At 42.6% G+C, this 27204-nt stretch overlaps 1 protein-coding gene across 1 annotated transcript in view; it reads left to right on the top strand.

Annotated features, from left to right (window-relative positions):
• Nucleotides 1-27204, top strand: part of LOC126484744 (lachesin-like) — a 370517-nt gene that overhangs the window by 283942 nt on the left and 59371 nt on the right. The window contains exons 2-3 of the mRNA XM_050108339.1: nucleotides 7008-7104; nucleotides 23350-23465. Of these exons, the coding sequence (XP_049964296.1) occupies nucleotides 7056-7104; nucleotides 23350-23465 (165 nt within the window). The 5' untranslated portion in view covers nucleotides 7008-7055. The remainder of the gene's footprint in view (nucleotides 1-7007; nucleotides 7105-23349; nucleotides 23466-27204) is intronic.

The raw sequence follows: 27204 nt of genomic DNA, 5'->3' as shown, positions 1-27204 counted from the left end.
TGCCAAAAGGAATAGCAAATAGTATTGGTAATACACTGATGTCCAAAATTAAAGCAACAAACCGAAATTTTGCAGGGTTGCGTTTATTTTGCTACGAAACAGTGTAATCAGGTGATAGTAGAAACAAGATAAAGAATACAAAAAGTAAACAACTGCAACATGCATAAGTGTAGACAAAAATGTTCTTCGTTTTTTCCAACTTAACGGATTTACACACACATTCTGACTACTGGTTAATACGCTCAGCATGGGGTGCGATCACCTCTGGCAGCAATGTAGACCTGACAAACGACGGGGCGTGCTATGAATGATGTCATCAATCTCATGTTGTGGCAATAACGCCCATTCTTCCTGCAGCGTTGCTTCCTAGTCTTGGAGAGTGGTTGGTGGATGCTAACATAATGCAACCCGTGTCGCTAGTCCATCCCAGGTGTGCTATATGGGATTGAAATCGGAAGAGCGAGCAGGCCATGCCATAAGTGCAATATCTTCCTTTTCCAAGAAAACATCAACTACGCGTGCTCTATGAGGTTGAGCACTATCGTCCAGCGATACGAAATCTCGGCCCACAGCATCTCGCAACAACCGCACATTAGGTTCCAAGATCTCGCCACGATAGCTGACAAATGTTAAACATTGCCGATCCACCCGTACAATTTCATGAAGAGGTGTTCGAGTGCTCAACATAATCCCTGCCCACACCATTAGGTATCATCCTCGATATCTGTGTCTTACCACAGTGGCTGGGCCCCGAAGTCATGTACCACGTTCCCTCCAGATGCAAATCCGTAGAACAACTGTGTAGACCGAATCGGGACTCATCTGTGAAAAGATCGACTGTCCAGGTGGCCATGTTGACAGCTCCACTGTAGACGTTCCCTTATGTGAAGACGCGTCAGAGCTACATATACAGCAGCTCTCCGACAATAAAGGCCACTCTGCCAAAGCCTCCTGTATACCATTTGCCTTGCTGCAACGCTTCCAGTGAATGCTGTGACGTCAGATGCAAGCTGCCGTGCAATACTAAGGCGGTACCGTCATGCCATTACAGCCAAACAATCGTTCTCTCGTTCTGATGTTACACGTGGTCGGCCCCGTCTGGTCTTCGGGATTCGGTTTCGATCTCTATAAACTCTCGCCACATCCGAAAAACAACAGAACGATTCACATTAAGCCATAGTGTCTCATGAGTTTGCTACTGACCTTCCATTCTTCCCATGGCCCTCTACCGCAGAGAGGCTGGTTGGCCTCTTCTCTGTGCCATACTGCACCGTCTGTGAAAGTGTACACAGCGACTGTAGATGTGCGACTATCCGGCAAACACTACCCCGACTGGTAGGTATCCTGACGTCATCGTTGGTGTGGTTGTCTGCTGACCAGAATGCCATCTTCAGTGCATGCCACGATCGTACGGACATTTGTTGACAGTTTGCATGATTATATCGTGAATTAGACACAGGACAGGATGGTATAGTACTTTGTTGCTTTACTTTTGGACTCCAGTGTATTCAGGTGCTGCATCTGACCCTCGCATACACACAATGTATCTTCCTTTAACGTTCATCAGGGGGGAATAGAAATCATAACCCGTTTCTTCAGGAGACATGGAATAGTCTGCGTATATTTGAACATAATATGCCCAGTCGAGTTCTATCACAACCATAACTGTCTGATTGTCCTATGCAGTGTTCGCCATTATGGGTGTATGAGAGACATTGTTTACAAGCTAGCCCACAGGGATAATTTTATTCTTGTACACCGTTTTCTAGAAGAGCTAGAGCTAAGAAGTGTTTTGAGCTGTTATGTATGCGTACAACTTATTTTGCGCTGGAATAGTTCATAAATCTGCTGGATTCTCCTTGTAATCAAGTGGCGATTATCTGTGTCCTGATGTATGGTAGTGAGAAACTCCATGCCAACAGCTATCATTCTCAGCATATCCTCTGGAAATCCTCTAGTGGATGCAATCTTTCGATGCAGTACGTCCTTCATCTATAGGCATACATCTTGCCTCTGCATCTTTTCATAGTTTATCTGGTATAGTTCCAAAGTAAGGTCTACCCACTTCGAATGTGGAAGCAGCATGTCATTTTCTTCTACAAGGGTCATATCAGTTGGCGATGGTGACATTGAGCCCAATACAGTTCTCATTGATCAATATACTGTAGCTTGTCCAACTTCTCTAGAATATTTTTCGAAACACTCCCAAATAATAGGAGTCTACAGCCAAGTTCCGACTTGCAGAGGATCTGAAGGAATTCTGGTTTAACTCCGCACCATGTGTTTGTGACAGATTGAAGTAAAATTTGCTTCTAGTATTATACTACAGACCTAAATGACGAGAGTCATGGGATACTTCCCAATATCTTGTCGAACACTCTTTTGCCTGGCGTAGTACAGAAACTCGACGTGACGTAAATTCAACAAGTCGTTGGAAGTCCCATACAGATATACTGAGCCATGCTGCCATAATTGCGAAAGTGCTGCAGTGCAAGATTTTGTGCACGAACTGGCCTATCGATTATGTGCCATAAAAGATCGATTGGATTCATGTCGGGTGATCAGGATGGCCAAATCATTCGCTCGAACTGTCCAGAACATTCTTCAGAACAACCGTGAACAATAGTAGCCCCGTGAGGTGGCGCATAGTCGTCAATGAATGACACACTTGAATGACTGTAAATGACCTTCAGGGAGCCGATCATTATCATTTTCAGTCAATGATCAGTTCAGTTGGACCAGTCCATTCCCCATAAACACAGTTCACATCATAACGGAGCTACCAATAGCTTGTGCAGTGCCTTGTTGACAGCTTGAGTAAATGGATTCGTGGTGTCTGCGCCACACTTGAACCCTACCATGAGCTCTTACCAACCGACCCCGGCAGTCATCTGACGAGGCCACAATTTTCCAAGTCTAGTGTCCACACCGATATGGTCACGAGCCCAGGAGGCCACTGCAGGCGATGTCGCGTAGGTCGTCTGATGCCATAGACTATTAACGCCAAATTTCGGCTCACTGTCCTTACGCATATGTTGTCCATAGCTTGCACATCGATTTCTGCGGTTATTTCACGCAGTGTTGTTTGTTGGCACTGAATATTCTAAGCAAACACCGCTGCACTCGTTGAAGGCCGGCGGCCACTGCGTTGTCTGTGGTGAGAGGTAATTCCTGATATTTGGTATTCTCGGCACAGTCTTTACACTGCGGATCTCGAAATACTCAATTCCGTAACGATTTCCTATATCGAATGTCCCATGCATCTAGCTCAAGCTACCATTCCGCTTTCAAAATCTTAACTTCCGCCTTCGCCCATAATCCATGTGAAGCTTTCCATGTGAATAACCTGAGCACAAATGACAGCTCCGCTTATGCACTACCCTTTTATGCCATGTGCACGCTGTACAAGCCCATCTGTATAAGTGCATATCACTATCCCATGACTTTTGTCACACACATGTAATCTGCTGTATATACTGGAATTTTACTGACGGTTTATTAGGATTTGGCAGGATAGTGAACTGACCTCCAGTTAATTTATAGGAAAAGTAATGGATCGCAGGTGTTAAGCAGTGCTCGATTTTTATCGATAATGGACAACATGTTGCAAAAATTTTAAAGCATAAAATCGGATGACAGCATAGCTGTGTCGAAATCGGTCATCCAGTGACATGCTTTTTTAGCATTCTTGGCGTGTGAAGTTTTCTTCAGTTATGTTCTGATTCGCCTGTCCGCTGGAGGTCCACTCTGTAAATACACAAGGGCACGTATTACGATTGGAAATTTCATTAATAAGTGCCATTTTTCTCTACGCCTTGTGGTTTCCGCACAACCATTTTAAGAAACTCCGGAATTAATTATGAATAGCACTGCACAGTAATGCAATTTTTGCGATCTGTCCCTCAATTGCTAAAAATAGAAGCCCTGTGGGATCACTTCATCAGCCGTCCGTCTTCAGGAACGGGTAGAGAAATCAATTTAGAATTTATGGCAGGTCCTAAAGTGCACGATCCCTGTGCAGTATAAAACGTTTAAGCTTCTAAGTCAAAACAGTCACAAAGTACGGCTGTTAATGTCACATATTTCGGTCCTCACAAACTCACTCATCAAAATCAATAGTGTATATACCGTTGACCTAAAATCATAAAATTTGGAAGAAGCATGGTTTTACAGTACAAGTAAAGGAAAAAAATCAGAAAACTGTTAGTTTATAATCACATCAAACAAAACTTATAATTTTTGCCTTTTGTTGTCCATCTACTTGAGACCTGTGTAGAGGTATCAAGTTGAAATTCATGTCAAGTACTAATGTCTATGGTTCCCTGATGGCGTAGATAAGCGTCTAAATCAATGCAATCAAAGATTCGGGCATATACATTATATGTTTTGATACTTGCAAACTCGCTCAGAAAAGCCTATAGATATCGTGTGACGAGGGCCTCCCGTTCGGCAGACCGTTTGCCGGGTGCAAGTCTTTAAATTTGACGCCACTTCGGCGACTTGCGCGTCGATGGGGATGAAATGATGATGATTAGGATAACACAACACCCAGTCCCTGAGCGGAGAAAATCTCCGACCCGGCCGGGGATCAATCCCGGTCCCTTAGGATTAACTTTCTGTCGCGCTGACCACTCAGCTACGGGGGGCGGACAGCCTATAGATGAACTAACTAGGTAGAAGTTGCGCCTGGTAGTCAAGTATGGAAAATAGTGTGGTTTTACGTTAGTCTTCCTATCCTTCCAATGTAACTCACCTCATCGTGGTACATGGTTGGTCATTCACAATCTGATCCCGACCACCGAACGCCTCCATCACATTGGTTAGTCTTACTGGTCTTTGCGACACATGTCATCAACGAGATACAGTACCACACAGAATAGTCTCTTGCGCACGTAAACACTGGCACCGGACTCGCCGACAGATGGCTTTCCTTACCCGATCAGCTGAAGCTACTTTTTCGATAGACTTTCTTCTCTATTTGGGCTTTTCCGTTTTCCCTCGGATGAAGATTTATTCAATCGCATGGCTTCTCCGACACCACGCCCACTATAAAGTCGGGTATGACAATGATCCTGACCCCCGTGTTTTTCGCCAAGATGTGGTCAAAGCGCATTGGTGGCAGGGGCTTCCACGTTATCGTGCTTTATTTGCAAATATGTTGCACCTTGTCTTCAATCATCAAGGTACTGGACAGTTTTCCCCCTTGCTCTGGAGCCTTCTCTCATTGTGTTCTTCCCAGCGAAAATAATTAAAATAAAGAAAAGATATAGAAGAAATAGAAAAACCATGCCAATACCACGTGATGAACCAACGGGAGGGAAGGAGGGATCGTCACCAGGCACCGGATGCAACTCCTGTCTACCTTATCTTTAACCCAGACTGAAGCTGACTGTGTCTGTTCTTTCTGCAATGTAACATAACATAAAAACAAAACAAAACATCGACAGAAATAGAGCCTTAGCTAAAAACAAGTGGCAAAGCATACTTTGGGAAACAGAAAAGTTGACTTAAAAAAAAAGAGGTAGAGCACTTGAACAGGCAGAGGTCCCTAGTCTGAGTCCAGTGTTAATCTGTCAGGATGTTTTAAGGCATGTTGTTGAAACCTGACATTATTTTCAGTATACCCTGAAAGCCTACATATGGAGTTTCAAAAACGTGCTTTTATTGGCATTAACTATCCAATAGAGATTATTTTTATTTATTTACTGCTACACTAGTATTGGACACATGCTGGTCATCAGCAGCATCTTATGTCTAGTGTATAGTGCTTCCTATTACTTAACGTGACTGCTACCTTTCTGTGAGATTGAACTTGCCTTATGTACTGAGATTTTCGAGAAGAAACCAAAGAAGTCTGTCAATGACAGTTGTATAATCATCAAATTATGTAGCTGTGTTAATCAGCATATTAATTTAGGATAAAATGTACTTGGGTGCTCAACACCCAAAGATACTGAGTGAATTTTTCATTTTATACATTACATAGTTTAATTCATACAACAACGCCAAGTAACAACAATTAAAGAAGCAATTTAGAAAAGCGATGAGGTGCGTGCCTGGCAACTGAGAAGTCACGGGATCGAATGTTCGACGGGCAACAGATTTATTAGCTTTCTTTCTGACCTAGCACTTACATCTCAACTACGTGAGGTGTCGCCAGAAACAACCCATGGCTCTCATTTCACGTTGCACTCTAGGTCCCGTTCCCACAGTTGTTTAACTGGTGTACGTCAGGGACACGCAAGTCGTCGAAGTGGTGTTCGATATAAAAACCTGCACCAGGCATTGATCCACACGAAATTATTATTATTATTATCTATATACATAATTTAGTTTGCATGAAACCGTCAGACGTGCGTCCTACTCACACCCGTCCGTTTTTATTTCTATTAACTTACTTTTTGGCTCCGTAAGTGTTGTTCGTTTCTATTTCCCTTAAACATAAGCTCCAACAACACATTCTAAAATTGGAATGTAAGTAAAACGTTTCCCTAATTTTGAGCTCTATCTGTAACAGAGACAACGGCCTTGTCGCAGGGGACACACCGGTTCCCGTCAGATCACCGAAATTAAGCGCTGTCGGGCGTGGCCGGCACTTGGATGGCCGACCATCTGGGCCATCATGCGCTGTTGTCATTTCTCGGAGCGCACTCAGGCTCGTGATGCCAATTGGGGAAATACTCGACCGAATAGTAGCGGCTCCGGTCAAAGAAAACCATCTTAACGACTGGGAGAGCGGTGTGCTGACCACATGCCCCTCCTATCCGCATCCTCAGCTGAGGATGACACGGCGATCGGATGGTCCCGATGGGCCATTTGTGGCCTGAAAACGGAGTGTTTTTTTATCTGTAACAGAAATATTGGGCGCATTTTATACACTCTTTTTATGTGATTTGCTGTGTTGTTATGTCCTGTCGTAACCAGACGAGATAATGTCGATGCTTATGACGGTCTCTCACGGAGTGAGCAGGTGCGCTGACTGGTTCGTTTGTCTGGTGTGTTCATAGCATGACCGGCGCGCCTCTGGTGGCCACTCCGCGGGGCCGCGAGCCGTGATGTGGGCGCTGCTCTTCCTGCTGGCCGCTGCCCTCGCCACAGTAGCAGGTGAGTGCACACAACTCCTTCCTTAACACTGTTTGGCAGCGAGGCTATACAGGCAGGAGGCGTGTCTGGCTTTATGATCCAGAGCATCTCTTTTTCATAGCATTAATTCTGTTATCAAGGTCCCCGTTCTTATAAGGTAGTATATCAGTTACTGCGTCCATGTATGTGGCGTAAGCCCTTCATTAACTAATATATATCCTCGATACTTTGCTCTCAAAAGAACATTTGTCGAGGCGAGAACGGAGCTCAAAGGTAACCATTGTAATTATCAACTCATCCAAATAATGTACCCAACTGGAGATAGCTGGGAAGAGTTGTTCATGGTACGAGGTGTGTGAGAAAAGTAATGAGACTTACAACACTACGAGTAATCTGGCAAAAGTGTGTTGTTCTACTTGTGTAGACCGGTGCGTTCATCCCTTCTAGATGATCAGTCCGAGTTTGAGCTCCGTACGGGCATCGCGTGATTTTTGAGAGCACCGTCAGTGAAGTTGTGTTTTTGTTGTGTATTACGAAAATGAAACAGCAAAATTTACAGGATCGTTATGCCATCAAGTTTGTGCTGTGACTGACAATTCGCAATTTTTCACAAACACCACTTTTATTAATTTCGAGTCTCGGTCCGGCACACAGTTTTAATTTGCCAGGAAGTTTCATATCAGCGCACACTCCGCTGCAGAGTGAAAATCTCATTCCGACAACTTTTATTGACGTAAGTTCACAAGGTTGATCACAGAACAACAAACGAAAGATAGCAATAACGATGCCAGTACAAGTCTCTTAATGCAGGCAAACTAAAGCCTACGCCTAATTTTCCACGAAGGCTCGTGGTAACACCCACACACCCTAGTAACAGTCTGATTCAGAAACGAAGACGTAATCTTCAATGGTTGCAGTACACCAGATCGGCATCCGGCGTGAACTGAACTTCAGGGCTGTTCTAGCCCCTAAATAGCTCCCTCCAGCCAGTCAGGTTTTGGTGTAGTGATACTTCCTGCAGACCGTGGCTCGAGCTCCCCCTGCAGGAGGTAGTGCTCAGAATGTCTGTTTCCATTATCATGTATGTAAATAGCCAGTGTTTACCATGGTGCTTTCGGTACGCCTCGGACATAGACAACCTCGTCCTCTGTGGTGTAATATGGATTGCCGGCCCTCAGGAGCTACCTAGGCTCCGGTATAACAGTTTCTGTGTCCAACTTGAGGATCACTAACTCTGACCTTCGAAAAATTGAAACGGGTGTATGGGGAACATTCCTTATCCAGAGCAGAGGTTTTGGGAGGCCGAGAATACATTGAAGATGAACCTCCCTCAGGCAGATCTCTCATTTCAAGACCGGCGAAAATGTCGAACGTGAGCGTGTTCTTGTGAGATCAGACGGACGTTTAACAATAATAATAATGGCCGACCTGTTAAACAGTTTCACCGTATATCAAATTTTCACAGAAGTTCTGCACACGCAGAAGATTTGTGCCAAAATTGAGCCAGAAAACCTTACAACTGAGCAAAAGGACAATCGAAGAAACGTGTGGGTCGATTTTCTTGAGAGGATTGCCAATGACCATGAATGGTTCAGTCGTGTGAAGGCAGGTGATGAATACTGGATTTCTAAGTGCCATTACGAGACAAAATGGCAAAGTGAGACATCTCGACGGAAAAAAGCTCGAATGTGTAAGTCAAATATCAAAACAAAGCTGATTTGCTTCTTTGATTGTAGGGCTATCGTTCATATTGAATTTATTCATACAGGACCAACTGTCAACCAAGTGTTTTACGAAGATGTCCTTGAATGGCGCGGGAAAAGCTTGAATTCACGGAGACCGGACGTAGCACACAAGTGGATGCTGCATCACGACAACGGAAATTTTTCAACTCAAAAGGCACTCCTACTGTTCCACAGCCGCCCTTTTCACGTGATCGGAGTCCTTGTGACCTTTACGACTCCGGAGAAAGTGATCGACGCGTTAAAAACCCTACCAGCACTGCGGGAAGACTGGGAACGACGACACCGCATGCTTGTAGCTGCCGAAGGGAACTACTTTGAAGGGGACAAAATGGTTTGAAAAAAATTAAAAATTTTATGGCTAGAAGATCAATCTCATCACTTTTTTCACGCACCTGATATGACTTAAATACTGTGGGAGAACTGCCGACTCAAAATGACAGTCTAATGATACGTCAAGAATGGGCTGTTAGTCACTAAAAACAGTTATGTGTGGTAATCTACATGTAATTTAAAATAGGACTCTGCGAGCTCTGTCTTGGAAAAATAATGGCCCCAAGTTATTTTTGCGAACAATTCCTGTGCCTAGGAATTGGATACACATCTTCGAGGGCGTGCTGAAAAGTAATTCCTCCGAATTTTTTGCGTAAAAACTGATAAAGCTTTTTAAATAAAATAAAACTGTTAACAATCTACATGTTTACGTCCTTCATGTACTCAAATTTATTTCTCAACATAGTCACCGGGATGGCGAAAACATTTCTCCTAACGAGAGACCAGTTTGTTGATACCGTCACCGTAGAATATTTTTGTCGGCGGATCTACGACCTCACCTGTGCTTGCACCGCTTCATCACTATCCAAGTGAACTCCTCGAAAGCCTGGAAACAATTGAAAATCGGATGTAGCCACGTCGATAGAGTATGGAAGATGATCGATGACAGTGAACCCCAGGCGTCGGATTGTTTCACAGTCGCTGCGCCCGTGGTTGATCTGGTATTGTCATGCTGAAGGAAAGGGTACCCAATTTGTGGACAAAGTTTGCCAATTCGAAACTCGATTACAACAAGCAGTTTCTCTTGCGCCCTCTTCGTTACGCTACACACCGCCATGTTACACGCTGTAATTCGCAACACTCTAGGTCTGCAAACAGGTACACATGAATTATAAGGATGTTGGATGTTAATACCATTTGTTTCATTTGAAAAGCTTTAAGAGATTTCAAATACAAAATTCGGAGACATTGTTTTTCAGCACGCCCGTCTACAAAGGAATTAAGGTACAGAATGAGAAATGCCTGAATGTGTTTCTGCTTGCAGATTCTTTTTCAAAAGAATGAAGGTGATCTCCGAAGATCGGTACAACATCTGATCGAAATATGCAAGAAATATTACTTACAAGTATCTACTAATAAAAGCCAAATAATGACATCTCGTGGAAAAAAAACTGTTTTGGACATTTCAGTTTTAGAACAAATCTCTAAATCTCTTACTTATGCTGTGCTATAAATTTTTGATTTTGAGTCTGATATTGAAAATGAAATGCGCAAAGTCCAAGCTGTATGTGGTGTCATTAGGGGAAAAAAATAGTCAAGCAGCAGAGATGGAGTGTATGTGGAGGAGGCAGTATTACTGAAGACGAGACTTGACTAGAAATGAAGATTTTAGAACAAAAATAAATATTTTCAAGATAAACGAAAAATTCAAAAATATCGTGAAAATTTGAGATGCCGCATGAAAATGACAGGTCACGGAATTCGCCGAAAGATCCTGGACTACAGCCCAAATGAAAGAAGAGGAAAGACTCAAAAAAGATGGGGATCATTTTAGTATTGGTTAAAAACAGTCTTGGTTGCAAATTTAGTTCAAAAGTCATTCGGTTTGACGCCACTTCGGCAACTTGCGCGACAGTGGGGATTAAATGATGATGATCAGGACAACACAACACCCAGTCCCTGAGCGGAGAAAATCTCCGACCCAGCCGGGAATCGAACCCTAGCCCTTTTTGTCGCGCTGTTTTGTTCGATATAGTTCGTTGCGTTTGTCCCAGGCGGACGTCACAAGACATTCGTTCAAGTTGATCGATGATGCATTGACTCAGTTTTTACAGAGAGCTCGCAGCCCTCTGACCGAACACGCTGAGCTACCGTGCCGGCGGCCACTCAGCTACCGCGTCCGGACAAGATGATGCTGATACGTTAATACGTAAACTTGAGCATTGATGTTAGACTCAATATTACTATAAAGTGATCCACTTGGCTTCTTAACTACTACCATGAGACCCAATGGCTAGAAGATATAGGGGACATCAGTCCCATACTTTGCAAACTGTCTAGCTCCTCTTTAATTTGACCGTTCATGACGAAAGGCACTAGATGTACTCTACAGAACTTAGAGGTTACTGATTGCTCTGAGGATACGTGGGCTTGGAACATTGTTGCACAACCCAATGCAGGTTCCAGCATATGCTGCACTGCGTATATAACGTATTAAGTCCCTTGAACGGAGTCGCGGTTGAAACTAGATTTATTTTGTCTTGAATTTGGAAACCAAAAAGTGCAAGAGCGTTTAAGCTAAAAATGTTGGTAGTTGTCTAAGGATTTACTACCAGCAGGACTGGTTGGTGATCTATGTTATTATATTTAGCTTGACTACGAGCTGACCCCGCAACGGGGTCGACTGTCTCTTGTCCGTCACCACGCTGCACTGAGGATACGGCAGCTCTGGGGAGCCGACGCTCCGGCCGGTCCGTGTCAACATTAATAAGAGACAAGGACGCGTCTGTGTCCAAATGGAATTCTGCCGTCGCTCCATTAATTTCCTGCTGGAACATGAGTTTCTGCATCCCGTCTGCTGCTGCTGCTACTGGCACCGGCAAATTAGCGTGCGGTGTGCCCGTCGGCGCTCGTCGTTGTCTCCCGCGCCAAGGCACTCTTGTGAGATGCTCCAATTTCCGGCAGCAAAAGAGTAACGCCACGGAACGGACAGTGACATCGGACTGAAATCTTCATATGATTTGCTTTCACTAACTTTTCTCGGACTATTTGACAACGACAGGGAGTAAAATTTTGTATGAGCTTCCGATCGCTTTGGAACACGCTAACGGCGAACACAGTGCTTCTTTTCGTGCATGCCTACCTGTGATTGGGGGGGGGGGGGGGGGGGGGGAGGGGGGCAGCTGATCGCTAACTATTGTTTTAACTACGGAATTCCGCTTTGCAAGACAATTGGACAATCAGATGCTCGATAAATTGGCTGTCATCAGTTGATCCTAGAACACGACGGATCTAGTACTACTAAGAAAGTCGACACGGAAGTATCGTGAAACATAACTTACTCTGACGCCGTTACTTCGTAAGTTTTGACAGATATTAGCACATTAGTGTTAAGATTCGCTGATGGTATTGCTATCCTCAATGAAAGTGCTGAAGAATTACAGGATATGTGTAATGGAATGAACAGTGTAATGAGTACAGCATATGAACTGAGAGTAAATCGAAGAAAGACGAAAGTAATGAGAAGAAGCAGAAATGGGAACAGCGAGAAACAGAACATCAGAATTGGGGATCACCAAGTAGATGAAGTTAAGAAATTCTGATACCTAGACAGCAAAATAATCCATGAAGGACAAGCAACGAGGATATTAAAAGCAGACTAACAACGGCAAAATGAGAAACCCTGGACAAGAGAAGTCCATCAGTATCAAACGCAAGTCATAATTTGCGGAAGAAATTTCTGGGAATGTACCTTTTGGGCGTAGCATTGTGTTGCAGTGAGATATGGACTGTCGGAAAACTGGAAGAAGAGAGAATCGAAGCATGTGGGAGGTGGTGTTACAGAAGGATGTTGAAAATTAGGTGGATTAATAAGGGAAGGAATGAAGAGGTTCTGCGCGGAATCGACGAGGAAAGAAAGATATGGAAAACAATGACAAGATGAAGGCACAGGATGGTAGGACGTCCGTTATGATATCACTGAATAACTTACTTGTGGTACTAGAGGGCGCTATATAGTATAAAACTGTAGAGGAAGACAGAGATAATTGAGGACGTAGGTTGAAATTGCTACTTTGACGTGAAAAGATTGGCACAGGAGAGGAGGCCTTGGTGGGGCCCCACCCTGTAGTTGTAAAAGTAATTTCTGCTGCTGCTATTGGCATTCCCACTCTGTTCTTTCTGTCGTTATAGTTGCTGCTACTGCTGCTCGAATAGCTTTAGAAACGCAGAATTCATGCTTCACATTGAATACCTGCACTGGGAGAAAGTCCTCATCACTACATATCTATCGTGCTCTGCGTAGATAGAAAACTGTATGATTTCACGAAGTGAACGCCTAGCCAGAAGCACAATCCAAAGCACAGAAAAAGTCGTCTTAAGCGTGCGCTCACAGTTAATGGAGCAATGCTAACCAAAAAACATAGACGCAGCCAAGGTCAGTCGCTCTACTACGAATGGTGCGTATCGAAGTCTCAGACCAAGTGAGGCAGTGCAGTGGCCAGCGCACTAGACTCGCATTCGGGAGGACGACAGCTCAAATCCTCATCTGGCCACCTAATTTAGGTTTTACAAGATTTCCTTAAATTGCATGGGACAAATGGTGGGTTGGCCCTTTGAATGGATAGGGCTGATCTCCTTTCCCGTCCTTTCCTAATCGGTGCTAGCGCTCCATCTCTAATGAGCTCATTGTCGATGGGATTTTAAACTCTAATCTTCCTTCCTTCGAAGGCTTAGAAGAATAAAGACAACCATCGTAAAAGAGCGGAGCCACAATATTTATAGGCACCCTCGCGTCAGTTCACTCTCCCACGTGACATACCCACAACTGCGGCGGCGTCATCCAGTGGCGCAAGCTGCGGCCGTAGTATCAATGATCTATGTACTGCCTGGATGTGGAACTGTAGTTGTTTGAGCGTGCTGGAAGAAGATCGTCTTGCTGCGAGGCCGCCATATTGAAATTTCGCAAGAAAGAAAGTGTCATAATGCATAAGAAAGTACTTTTCTATCTGGTGCCCTTTTGAGATTGTGACACTGTATAGTCCAGATATCTGCAGAGGAACACTACGAACTATAGAGTAAAAGCTGTGTGGGATACATATAGCGAGTATTATTTGTGAGTTTGACAAGCTGCTCAGAAAATTGCTCCGGACTTATTTTCTCAATGTTTTACTTATTCATTCCACTGTTGTTCAAAATAACGATATAAAATCAATAGAAATTGTCATATTATTATATTAGCCAAACTTTTAAGTAAGTGTAATTTGTAAAGTCAAGTGTGACAGAAACTGCAGATGCCTATTGTACATCGTTTGCTTAGGCGTACCACTACGAAAAAAAGTCAGGAATGAAATATTTAAGGGCTCGTTGCGAAGAAATCGAAATAGGAATGAGCACCTATTTCTCAGCCTAAAATGTACCTTTTTATATAATTTCTTAGTGATGCATTCGCCTATCTTCATTAATGTACACTCACAATATATGTACAACATGTACAGCAAATTCGAGTATGTATCTCTATGAACAGATCATTTAATGTCATGGTTTTATTACGAAAACCTTCAATTCTGCGTAGTAATTGTGGTTTGTTGTATTTTGAGTATATACAAAATGATATAATGATATAGTAGATTCTCGGAATAATTAGCGTTGCAAGTCATTGTCAATTTCATGCTGTATACAGGTTGTTTGTTTCAAGTAAAGGCATTGGAATATCTCGAAAGCTACACTTCGAATCAGAAAAGGTTATAATTCCAGTTTGATCCGCCACCCCACCCAGTGCGTGGATGGCGGGGGGGGGGGGGGGGGGGCAACTTTGAAACCTTCAACTGGTACTCCCGTTTTGTGTTGCAGATTACGATTCGACGGCAAAATCTGAATACGTTTTTTCTGAAGCATTTTCTTCGTTTCGCCACAGATGGCGCTGGAATTAGAGGAACAGAAATGGCTACACAATCGTAATTTACGACATGCTACTCAATGAACCTTGAATATCCAGTGTCACGTGGGAACCCACCTCCAAGCTGAGAGGGTGGGACAGGCCGGTATTTCATAACTTCTAATGCGAAGCCCCATTCGCAACGCTGTATTCCTCCGACATACTGGACAGGGTACTACGCAACGCGCCACTATGGTCGTGGTTCGGAGCGAACGCTACACTACTTTTCCAATTGGAGTAAGGGTTCAAACGTAGAACTGGCAACTTCATTATACTTCGTGATCCACTTTTCAAGTGATCGTTCACAGGACAGAAGCATATCTGCGAGAATGTGAGCAAAAGCGTTTCTGATGCGGTCGACCATGTCTTCACGGCCTGTTGGAAGTTGATGATATACCTTATCTTTTTAATGTCCTCACCGAAAGAAATCAGGTGACGTCAAATCCGGCGACCTAGCGTGCTAATACTTTCCGTGTTTCAATAACGTAATGCTCTGGGCTACCGTCATGCTGAAACCATATATATATAACGTCCAGGGCTACATCCTGGAGTACTATCGGCAGTTCCTGCTCTGAAAACGTTCAATATTTGCGTTAATTTAATGCGCCGTCGAAAAACTATGGCCCAATGAGTTTCTTCTCAATGATGTCACAGCATACATTAACCAATCAAGACGTTGATGGCCAACTTGCCGTAACCAGTGAGGATTGTCTACACTCCAGTAATGCATGTTAAACCGGTTAACGCTACGTTGGTTTGTGAATGTAGACACATCGGAAAATAGTACATCGTCAATGAACGTGGGGATCGTCTGCATTTGTCGACGTCCCCATTCACAAAACACTACCCGGTTATGGTAATCGCCGCCATGAATTTTTTGATGCAGTGACACGTGGTATGGATGATACTTATGACGATGCGGTATTGTGACAAGGCAACCTACGGAAATACCGGAATCACGGTGTAATTTCCGGACGCTTACCCGTGGGTTGTGGTGCACTGCCGCCAGTACAGCTATTTCATTTGCTTTTACTGCAAGACGTTTGTTTTGTTTCCTTTTGCTTGTGTTTATGCTGCCATCAGGCATAAAGGCGTTCACGATCATTCCATAAATAAGGTTCATTTCAATTTTTCATTCTGTGGTTGCAACATTCATCGTCCACTTGAACGTATGTTCTCCAAATGACAGGTAGGTGTACAGGCAATAAACACTGTGCAAGTATTGTAATGTTCCACGTCTGCACGATGCGTCACCTCCAGTCATAGTGTACTACCTGTTATGATACGTCGTAGTTCGCTAAGCCGCCACGGCGGGACTTCGAGTAGTCTCCTGTTCGACATGTTGGAGTAATACAACGTTGCTAATAAGGTTTCCTATTAGAAGTTATGAAATACTGGCCTTTCCTACCCTCGTAGCATGGAGGTGAGGTCCCATGTGCCACTGGATGTTCAAGAGCCATTGAGAAGCACGTCGTAAATTACATTGTGTACCCATTTCCATTCCTCCGAATCCAGCGCCATCTGTAGCGAAACTAAGAAAATGCTTCAGATAAAACACAAGTAGATTTTTCTGTAGAATCGTGATGTGCAATAAAAAACAGGGATTCCCACTGAAGATTTCAAAGTTTTCGCCCCCACCCGCGCACGGTGTGCATTGGCGGATCGAATGTGGTATCGTTGGATGTCCCCCACCGAGACAAACAAACTGGAATTATAACTTTTTTTGATCGCATGTGTAGTTTTCGAAGTGTTTTAATATTTTCAGTTAAAATGATACCCTATATACTAAATAATTGCACATTCATAATTACTAAGTTAGTTGATATCCTGTTGCCATTTACAGGAGCAAAGACAGATTATAAAGTTATTATATTATGAGGAAGAGAAATCATTCTCGATTTGTGGAGGTCAGTCAAAGAAGTATTCCTATCTTGTGCCAGTTCGATAGTTCACTGCTTCACATTCTCATTCAGTCAATAAGGGATTTATAATCGGCAATAGATAAGCAGTTACAGATATTGCACTCAATCTCCTCATCTGAATACAAATTTCAGTCACGTTGCAGGACAGCCTTCTGGGGTGATCAAAATCAATTCCGCAGAATTTTTTTGTAAGAGAGCAGTGCCATTGATAACGAAGGGAACCATGAAAACATTCTTTCAACATTTTTGGCGGTTTTCCCAATCTGTTAATCATTAATGGTTAATATTAATAATCGTTAATATTATCAACAGTTACGGTGAAACAGGTTTCCAAACAAACAGCAGTGTTTACGTTTAGCAGTAGAGCTGTGTTTGCTGGCACATATTTCATACTCAACCCAGAACCAGAGCACAAAACGAACACCTAATAAAAGTAAACTTACCTGTACAAGTAATACTTCTCCGTTTCTAACTTTTAAATTCAAGTACATTATAAGTCACTACTGCAAATTATCTGTTTATATGGACGCTAGTATTACATATTCTTATTTGTATTGAACATAATAAAGTAGTTCTTAATACTTGTAATACACTGTCCGAAATCAGTCAAGAGCAGTAACACATCTGTTATTGTACCAAGTGTTTGGTAAATCTGAGTTGTACTGGTTGAGTGATTTATTCGTACATTTCACAGAGGCCCGATATTTTTTTCATACTGTTATTCCTTAATCAATGATAATATGAGAGCGTGTTGAAAAATTAATGCCTCCGAATTTTTTATGCGAAAACAATTAAGGCTTTCTAAATAAAACAAATGTTATTAATATCCTATATTTTTGTTCTTCACGTCTGCCCTTTTATTTGTCATCATAGTTATACTGTCAACGAAAACATTTCTCTCAAAGACCAATCTGTTGGTAAGGTCACTTTAGAAATTTGATTGACGAGCCACAACCTCACCTCTTCTTGCTCCGCTTTGTCACTATCAAAGTGAAGCCCACGAAGACGCTTGTTTTTTGATACAGATGAAAATCGGATGGGACCATGTTGGTACTGTATGGAGGCTAATCGTTTACAGTGAATCCAAGGCGTCGGATTGTTGCAGATGTCGCAGCTTTCGTGTGTGGTCTGACATTGTTGTGCTGAATAAGAAGGTGCTCGATACGTCGAGCAACTCTTCGAATTATAAAAGGGATTATAGCAGGGTGTTTTTTCACCATCGACATAGTTATGTTACACAACACCATGTTACACATTACAGTTCGGAGTCCTCTAGCGGCAGAGAGCTGCAAATACTTAGATATGAAGGAAAGAGATGTTCAATATTAATAACGCTTGGTTTATTTATACAGCTTCAAGGGTTTTCACATCAGAAAATCGTAAACCTTACTTTACTGCACGCCCTCGTACACCAAAGACAAGACAAAAATATTAGGTTCATTCTAGGAAATACTAAAACAACAGTTAACAGAAATTAGGAATTGCTCTTATACTGTGAAATTGAAAACAATATTCATCAGAAGTGAAGAGTATCTGAATACAAGCCCAGTTAAATTGTTAAATTTCAACATTATACAAGCCAGACACACACACACACACACACACACACACACACACACACACACACACACACTGGAATGCAAGAAAATAACATGCAACGCAGCAGTACTATTTAAAGTTAAAATCCTAACAACATTTCGCCGTGATTTTTATTTGTCGACGTAAAATATGCTATAAAATCAGGAAGTATTGGGATCGTTTCTGGTTCGAGATATTCATTGAAGTTCCAGGTCTTAATAATTAATCTTCTTGTCTGAAATGGTTTCCACAAAGCAAACTGCTGGAAGTAAGGTTAAATCTGCTGCGTTTCACAGCGATAATCCATTTCTTTAAAATCTCTTTGCTCTGTGAAGGGAACCTACTGAAACACAACAGTGAATTGGCAAATACTCGAAGTCACGTAGAATTTGCGCAAGATTCTTTTCATACATAGTCTTATTAACTGTGAAATGTTAATCATTTCATTATTTCACCTTTTCGTACAGTGATTGCAGGATAAGAAAACACCATTTGAAAAATACTCAGTTACGTACTGATCGATAGAAACTTTTTTCAACTGCTAGATGGGGAACGATACAGTCGGTAGTAATACGCTGGTGCGTAGAAACTTCATGTTTCATGACCATACTTCGGCATCCACGTAGTATAGAGACCACTGCGTAGTATACAGCCCTGGTTCTTCTGATGTTTCCTCCATATCGATACTCGATCTGGGTCGGTAAACCGGATCACTGTCGTATACTGAAGGGAGGATTTCTTTTTCTTCTTCTTCTTCTTCTTCTTCTTCTTGCGTTACGGCCTCTGTAGGACCACGGGTAGTCCCTTCGTGGACTGCATTTTCCTCTTCTTCTCCCAGAACCTCTTCATTCTTTCTCTTCTTCTCTCCCGCTCCCCTTCCAAGATCGTGAGTGTCCTTTTCTCCTTTCCGCTCCACTGGTGACGCAAATCTTTTCCTGTATTCTTCTCTGTCGTTGATCTCCGGAATATTGGTCGGTGTATATTTGTTCCTCCAATTTTCCTTTCTTTGACCTTGGTCTCCAATTCCAACTAGTCCTTCCGAAGTTCAACAACCCACTTGGTTCCTGTCTTTCCCCTTGTCCTCCCTGTTTCTTCCCACACTCTCTTCGACATTCTGTCCATACTACATGTCCAGCAAACCTTGCCCTTGTGAGTCTGATTTCCCCGGATATTGTTCTCATGTACAGGTACAGTTCTTCCGTTGGTCTTCGCTTCCATCTCCCTCCGCCTATTTTAGGACCCAGTATTTTTCTCAGTATTTTTCTCCCTTTTTTCTCTAGTTGTTCTGCCCCATTTCTTCCTAGTGTCATCGCCCCAGCAGCATATAATACTACATTCCTCACGGTTGCCTTGCAGTGGCTTATCTTTGCCTCTGTGGATATATTCTTTTTATTGTATATCTCTCTCGTCACACAGAAGGCTGACCTCATCTTCTGTATCCTCTCTGTTATTCCCTCGTTGCTCCTGTTTCTTTCTGTTATAAATTCTCCCAGGTATTTAAATTTGTCCGCCATTTGCATAGTGCCTTCCGGTCTGCAGTGGTGTTTGATGTCTTTGTCTTACAGGCGATATTCAGTCCCACCTTTCTGGCTACCTTACTTAAGTTGTCGAGATGTGTCTTTGCGTCTTCTTCCGTCTCACTTAACTATTGCTATGTCGCCTGCAAAGGCTAGGCAGTCCAATTGAGCTCCAATTGTCAAATTGTCCCCCACATGGGTCTTTGGTATTCCCATTTCCTCGTTTATTGCTCTCCACTGCCTGATCAGTACGTCCAGTGCTATACTGAACAACAATGGTGACAATCCATCTTTCTGTTTAACACCAGTCTTGATCTCAAATTCTTCCGACAGTTTTCCTCCGAATATCAGCCTTGCTTTTGTGTCCATCAGAATTTCTTTTATGAGTTCTTGTGTAGTTCCATCTAGTCCTCTGTTCTTCAGGATCCTAACAAGGGTCTATCTGTTGATAGAGTGATATGCCTTTGTGAAGTCCACGAAGGTTATTACTGCCTTTTCGTTTTTTAAGGCCCTATGTTCTATCAGTTGCTTCAGGATAAATATCTGTTCTATACATCCTCTTCCTTCCTGAATCCCGCTTGGTAGTCGCCAACTGTACTTTCTACCTGTTCTTCTACTCTCTTGAGCAAGGATTTTGACAACACCTTGTACCCGACCTCTAGTAGCGATATTCCTCTGTAGTTGTTTGCATCTCTCTTGTCCCTCTTCTTATGTATTGGTACTACAATTGCATTCTTCCACCCTTCTGGCAACTTCTTTGCTCTCCATATCTGGTGAATTATGTTGGTCCAGTTGTCTACTGCTTTGTTGCCTCCCCACTTTATCATCTCAACTGCTATATCATCTTCTCTAGTTGCCTTATTATTCTTTAGATCTCTTACGGCATGGGCGACTTCATCCCTGGTTGGAGGGCGTGACTCTCTCTCTCTTCTGTGTCAGCCCCCAATTCCAACTCGTCTTCAGGTGGTTCACAGTTCAGCAGGTCGTAAAAGTACTCTGCAAAAATCCTTCCTCGGTTATTAGTTGGATATATTCCAATGTCTACCTTCCCCTACAATTTTTGCCCTCTGCTACTCATCACTTCCGTTTCTCCTTCCTTTACTCTCAATCCATTGTGGTGTTATTTAATTTAATCCATTTAATATATCCTGAAATTTTCGTCATCTCCACTGAGGATACCAGCGATATCTGCGAACTTTACGAGTATCATTGATATTTTTTCTCCCTGGGTTGTAATTCGTTCTGTTTCTGTCGTCGTTCTTCGACATATAGATTGAGTAGGAGAGACGACACACTACATCCTTCTCGTTTACCTTTTGTAACCCGAGCACTTTTATATTGCTTAGCCATCTTTCCCTATCGCTTAGAGCTCTTTTCCTGCGAATTTCGAACATTTTGCATTATTTTACATTTACAGTTTCTCTTGGTCTTCAGTTTTCTTGGTCTTTGGTTTCTTATGTCTTGCTTCTATTATCGAACGCTTCGTCAGAACTGGCTCTCTTTTGCGTTTTATCTTTCCTGAAGCCAATCTGATCGTCTACTAACAGATTTTCAATTTTCTCTTCCATTAAAGGAAATTTTTATAGCCGAGATCGCGTTCAAACTGTTTTTTATTGACAGGTTTCGAAAGGCAGGATTGTCATCTTCAGATCTTTCGAAACTCTTTTGCCTATACGTCATGTTCCATTGTGCGTTTACTATTTATGCCTTGTTAAAAATTTTAATGGAGCGTATACTGCACATTCCACGTATGTTTGTTAAAAAATTACAAACCGGTTTGTCGCAACTAAAAATATAAAATATACACGGCTGAGTTGCTCCTTGTGGAACCTGACGTGTCTGTATGCGTAGCTCTCCCTTGACACTTATGATTTGTTAAAATACACAATATACAGTAAAAGCGCACTTTTACATGACAATTGAAGCACATATTGAAAGTTCCTCACTCGTGTTGTACTATGCATTTCGAGTGAGAAGGTTTCAAGATGTGTTTCATTCGCACTGTAAATGTAAACATTACCATAAATGTGCACTTTTACTATATAATGTGGATTTTAACAAATGGCAAGCATCGAAGGAGTGCTACATATGTAGACATTGCAATTTCCACAAGGTGCGCTTTAGCTGGGTATATTTTGACTTGTGACAAACCGGGTTGTAATTATATTTTTGACAAACCTGTGTAGAATGTGCAACATATTCTGAAAGAAAATATTAACATGGCCTGAGTAATGAACGCAATATGGAACACGACGTGCAACCAAAAACTTTTAAAGATCTTGAGATGGCAGTCTTACCTCTCGAAAGTGGACGATAAAAAACAGTTTTGAGTGCGATTTCTGCTACGAAAAATTTCTTTAAAGTAGATACATATCGCTCCTTCTTGTTTCTCATTATGAGGAACTTCAGTCAAATCCTTTTTCATTCTTCTGTGCAATATTTTTTATCATCAACTTGAGTATTCAAGATGTTAAGCTGATTGTGAGATATTTCCCGCCCTTATCAACTACCATCGCTATCTTTGGCACTGTGTATACAAAACTGTTCCGAATGTCTGGTGGTACATTTGCAGGCTCACGGTTTTTACGAACCAGCTTAACTAACTTACTCCGCCCGTACAGGATATAAAGGCCCAACTATACCGACCGGCCGTCGTGTCATCCTCAGGTCACAGGCATCACTGAATGCGGATATGTAGAGGCATGTGGGCAGCACATCGCTCTTCCGGCCGCATATCAATTTATGAGAACGGAGTCGCTATTTCTGCATCAAGTAGCTCCTCAGTTTGCCTCACAAGGGCTGAGTGCACCTCGCTTGCCAACAGCGCTCGGTTTATTGCCAATTCAGCCACTGATTTTGCAAATTCCGAAGGTATGTTATGTATCTCATCCGGATTATTTGCTAACAAGACTTGTTTTATTACACTGTGTCTGTATAACTTGATCCCCCGTGTCTTACATATCGACAAGTCCTCCCCCTCATTCGGGTCGCTGTGGCCGAGCGGTTTAGGTGAGTTAGGTTTAAGTAGTTTTAAGTTCTAGAGGACTGATGACCTCAGACGTTAAGTCCCATAGTGCTTAGAGCCATTTGAACCATTTGAACCTCCCTCTCATTGACGACTTCAGTGCACGTGTTCCACCTATCAGCTGTATTTTCTGGATTTAATAGTGAGATTCCTCTGGACTTTTTTTTATTTTTACAAAAAAAGGTGTTTTGTATTTTTCATATGCTGAATTTGTCGAAGCGACAATTTCTTTGTCTATTTCCCGACCCTCTTAAAAGAGCTGAAAGCTACTTCATTTACCAGACTACTAAGTAGCTGGAGCCCCCACTATTTCTATTAGACCAACTATTGGCTTGATGTAGCAGGCCCATCATCTAGACCACAAAGGATGCCATCCATAAATTCGAGAACAGTTCAAGGTTTCTGTGCCCTTCACGTGCCAACAAAGCAATGAGTTTATAATTATGCTTGATGTAACTGAGATACTGGTCTGAAAACGGCAGAGAACGGACCAAACGCGACACTAACATGGACTTTGTTGTGGATTTGGTCACGGATTTTGTTGTGTTTACAGGGCAGGTCGCGGAGGAGCCGGCCCCGGTGTTCCTGGCGCCACTGGACAACGTGACGGCCACGCAGGGGAGGGACGTCAGCTTCACGTGCGTCGTGGACCACCTGGGCGAGTACAAGGCAAGTACGCGTTCTGCCGTCTCAGAACTGCTGTCACCAGAGTAAGCCGTTCAGAAGGGATACGTAATACCCTTGTACACAAACCAGAATGCAGCTACGAGAGTCGAAGGACGTGACAGGGTGTGGTAACTGCGAAGGGAGTGAGACAGAGAGAAATTGGAAGAGTTGAATGTTATGAAAAACGGGATGAAGTTGAGGAAGGAGTGCGACACGTGATTCCACCTGTACATTAAACAAACTGTAAATGAAACCGGGAGATTTGTAGGAAAAAGAATGAAAGTTCAGGAAAAACAAATAAAAGTATTTGAAATGTGGTGATAACATTGTACTGTCAGAGACGGCAAAGGACTTTGTCTGTCAGTTGTACAAAATGGAGACCGTCGTGAAAAGAGGCAATAGGGCGAACATCAGCCCAAGTAAAATATGGGTAGTGGAGCGTAGTCGAATTACGTCTGGTGGTTGTGAGGGAAATATATTAGGAAGTGAGACACTACAATTTTGGCAGTAAAAGAGACTTAAAACGCTTGTTAATAGCAAGAAAAACCTTTCTGAAAAAGAGAGAGACGTTAAAATATCATATACATTTAAGTCTTAGTGAGTCTTTTCTGCAGGTAATTGTCACGAGTGTAGCCTTGTATAAAATATGTGGTCTTTTAGCGAATAGGAACGTGGGCTATGAATAGTAGACACAAGAAGACGAATAGGAGCTTTTGAAGCGCGTTGTAACAGAATAGCGTTGCAGTGTAGATAGGTAAATAGGATAACTTATAAGGAATAATGAACCAGGAGAAAAGACATGTACGGTACAACTATACTAAAAGATAGACTGATAATTAATTTCGGTATGTGAAAGGTAAATTGTAGGGGGGGGGGGGGGGCGGGAGAAAGAGAGAGAGAGAGAGAGAGAGAGAGTGACCAAGTCTTGAATGAATATGTTAAGCAGTTTCAAATAGACACAGGTTACAGTGTGACTCACCTAAGCTGTCCACTTCAGATATTGCTTGAACCGTTTAAGATATCCCATTTCCCTTCCCACCCAAATGAATTGTGAAGAAACTCTCACTGAATAAGGTACAGTTTCAGCTGCGAGAACATCTATTTTGTTCGCTCCGTTCGTCGCAGGCTTGCCCCTTATCCTTTGCGTAGTATTTCATTGTCCTACTAACACTAATATCGGGGGCATTCACTGTATTTTCATTCATGGCGTACACGTCTGTCGGGATACCTTTCTGCTTACAACTCTACTGTTCTTTTGTGTTGTTCTACGTACTCAGTGAAGAAGTAGTATATCTAGTTTCTCTCAGTTTTTTTTCAAACTTAACAGCTGTCAACACACGTGAATAACGAAGAAAGTTTGGAAGCTTCATTACTTCAGTACCCTTTTAAATCTTTACCATGACGGCGCAAAATGTTCTCTCTTACTTCCGTACGAAATCACGAACTTCCTCATACGACAGCAGTAGGTTCCATGTGCAACACATACAAATCCTAGGATTTGGTATCGGATTTTGAAGAGTGAAGCGACATTTAATTTGTCTGTTGTACTATTAACAGAAGTTACTACAGCCATATTTGAATAAGCGAAGTTGATTCTGGCAACTCTGTGCTTAACATAGCTATTTCACAGTTCATTTCGGTGAAAATTGAATTACGGAATCTTTAGCAGTTCAGAAAATATCTGAGATGAGCGGCTATGGTAAATGAACCTGTATATCCAAAGAACATTTTTTGTTTATTCCTCCATCAGTTTTCAGCACATGGTGCTCTGTTGCCGCTTAGCTCGTAGCCCTCACTCCGTCTGTGCCTATGCGTGTGCCATGACATCCAACTTACTGAAAGAGGTGCATGCGTAACATACCTGTCCCACGAGCAGTCGCAGGAGCTTGTAATCATGCCAGTAAGAGCCGACGCTACAGCCTGAACAATCAGCTTAGATGCAAATAACCACACTAACAATGAGACGGCTGACGTTTGCCGCTTGGACTATCGGTGCTCATGCGCACGGGAATGTGATACTGCAAGCCCTTCCGACAGCAGACAACTAATGGCATGACCATAGTATATTCCTGCTCATTTACTTTGAAGCTACAGTGTAAATGAGGTGTGAACCACCCAAGACTCCTTGCCATATATGGTCTATCGATTTGCTTTATTTGTTTTGTGAGAGCCGCCGTTTAAGCTTATAATATTCTCTGTACCACATGACATTAATTTCACTACTTTTTGATTACGCATATGTATTGGATACTGATGTATACGAATTTTTTGTAGGCTTTGTACTGTTCTACAGTATGTCCGAGACGAAAGCGACCTTGCTCTGTAAGCGACAGGCTTAGATTTCAATGTTTCTGGTATTACGATAGCGTGGCGGGCGCTATTAATTTCACAGGTACAGTTGATGCTTGAAAGTGCTATGAGTGTCTTTTCGTCGTTCTCTCACTTACTCAAACAAAGTATAGATGAAGTGTGGAAACACTCAAAAACTTCAGAACGCTACTTTAAAAAGTATGGCAATTTTTAAAGCCAATGCAAGCGACCTGAAACGTAGCAACTCGTTTGTGTTTATGAGTCGTCTTCATGTGTCATTTTCATACTGGCGATGCCTACCAGAATAACCTATATTTTATATAGGTTTTCCGTGCGACCATGCGAATTTTCAGAGATCTAAAATATAATCATTTTTGTGAGAAATGAAATAAGTAGTATGTAAGGTAATTAAAACAGGACGCCAATGTAATGACGCAGAAGGACGCAGCGCAAATCATTTGTTTTCGCTCTTGGCAGGGAACAGCATTCAACGCTGTGTGAAACGATTATGCAACATCCGTGGACCTCAAGGTAGCGGGTTAGTGCGGGGGTGACACCAAAAGACGGAGCTGAACCAGAGTGTCCATGTGGAGACTCTGTACTGTACGCCAAGAGGGTAAATTATATAAATGTTGTTGATAAACAATCAGTCCATTTGAATGATGACAGGGGATTGTCTCCCCTTTCACCCAGTCATCTAGAAATTAAAAACGATTTCCAGTCTCTGTAGTGGCTGTGCAAGAAAATAAATTTCGGCGCTACTTGCGGGAGGTTATAAATGGATAAATACGAAACTGAGGAGGGGGAAGGGGGGTATTATAACACATAATGAAAAAATGTATAAAAATTACATCTTAAAAATCTCTCATGTTGCCAAGAGCAGGCTTCACAAAATTACTTACGACCAACCACAAGCACTACCATGACATTTAAAAGGAAAAAGCGATACTGATACATTACTAAACAGGTAGTGGTTACAGTGTGATTGACAACTTGATGTTACTACACTGATCAGCGTGAACACTGTGACCACCTATCTGGTAGCCAGTACGTCCACCTTTGGCACGGGTAACAACGGCGGCAAGTCGTGCGATGGTAGCAACAAGTCCTTGGTACGTCGTTGAAGGAGTCGGCGGCATCGCATCCGCACACACAACTCACCAAATTCCTGTAAATTCTGGGGAGGGGGACGATGGGCTTCGACGCCACGTTCAATCACATCCCACATGTGTTCCATCACATTCAGATCTGGCCAGCTGGAGGGCAAGCACTTCAACTGGAACTCGCTACTGTGTTACTCGAATCACTGCATTATACTCCTGGCCGTGTGGCATGGCACATTATGTTAATGAAAGTTACCACTGTCGTCGGAAAACATGACCATCATGCAGGGGTGTACGTGGTCTGCAACTAGTGTACGATACTCCTTGGC

This window comes from Schistocerca serialis, chromosome 6, assembly GCF_023864345.2.
Source record: "Schistocerca serialis cubense isolate TAMUIC-IGC-003099 chromosome 6, iqSchSeri2.2, whole genome shotgun sequence".
Taxonomy (NCBI): Eukaryota; Metazoa; Arthropoda; class Insecta; order Orthoptera; family Acrididae; genus Schistocerca; species Schistocerca serialis.
The sequence above is the reverse complement of the archived record's forward strand: the minus strand, read 5'-3'. Positions and strand labels throughout refer to the sequence as shown.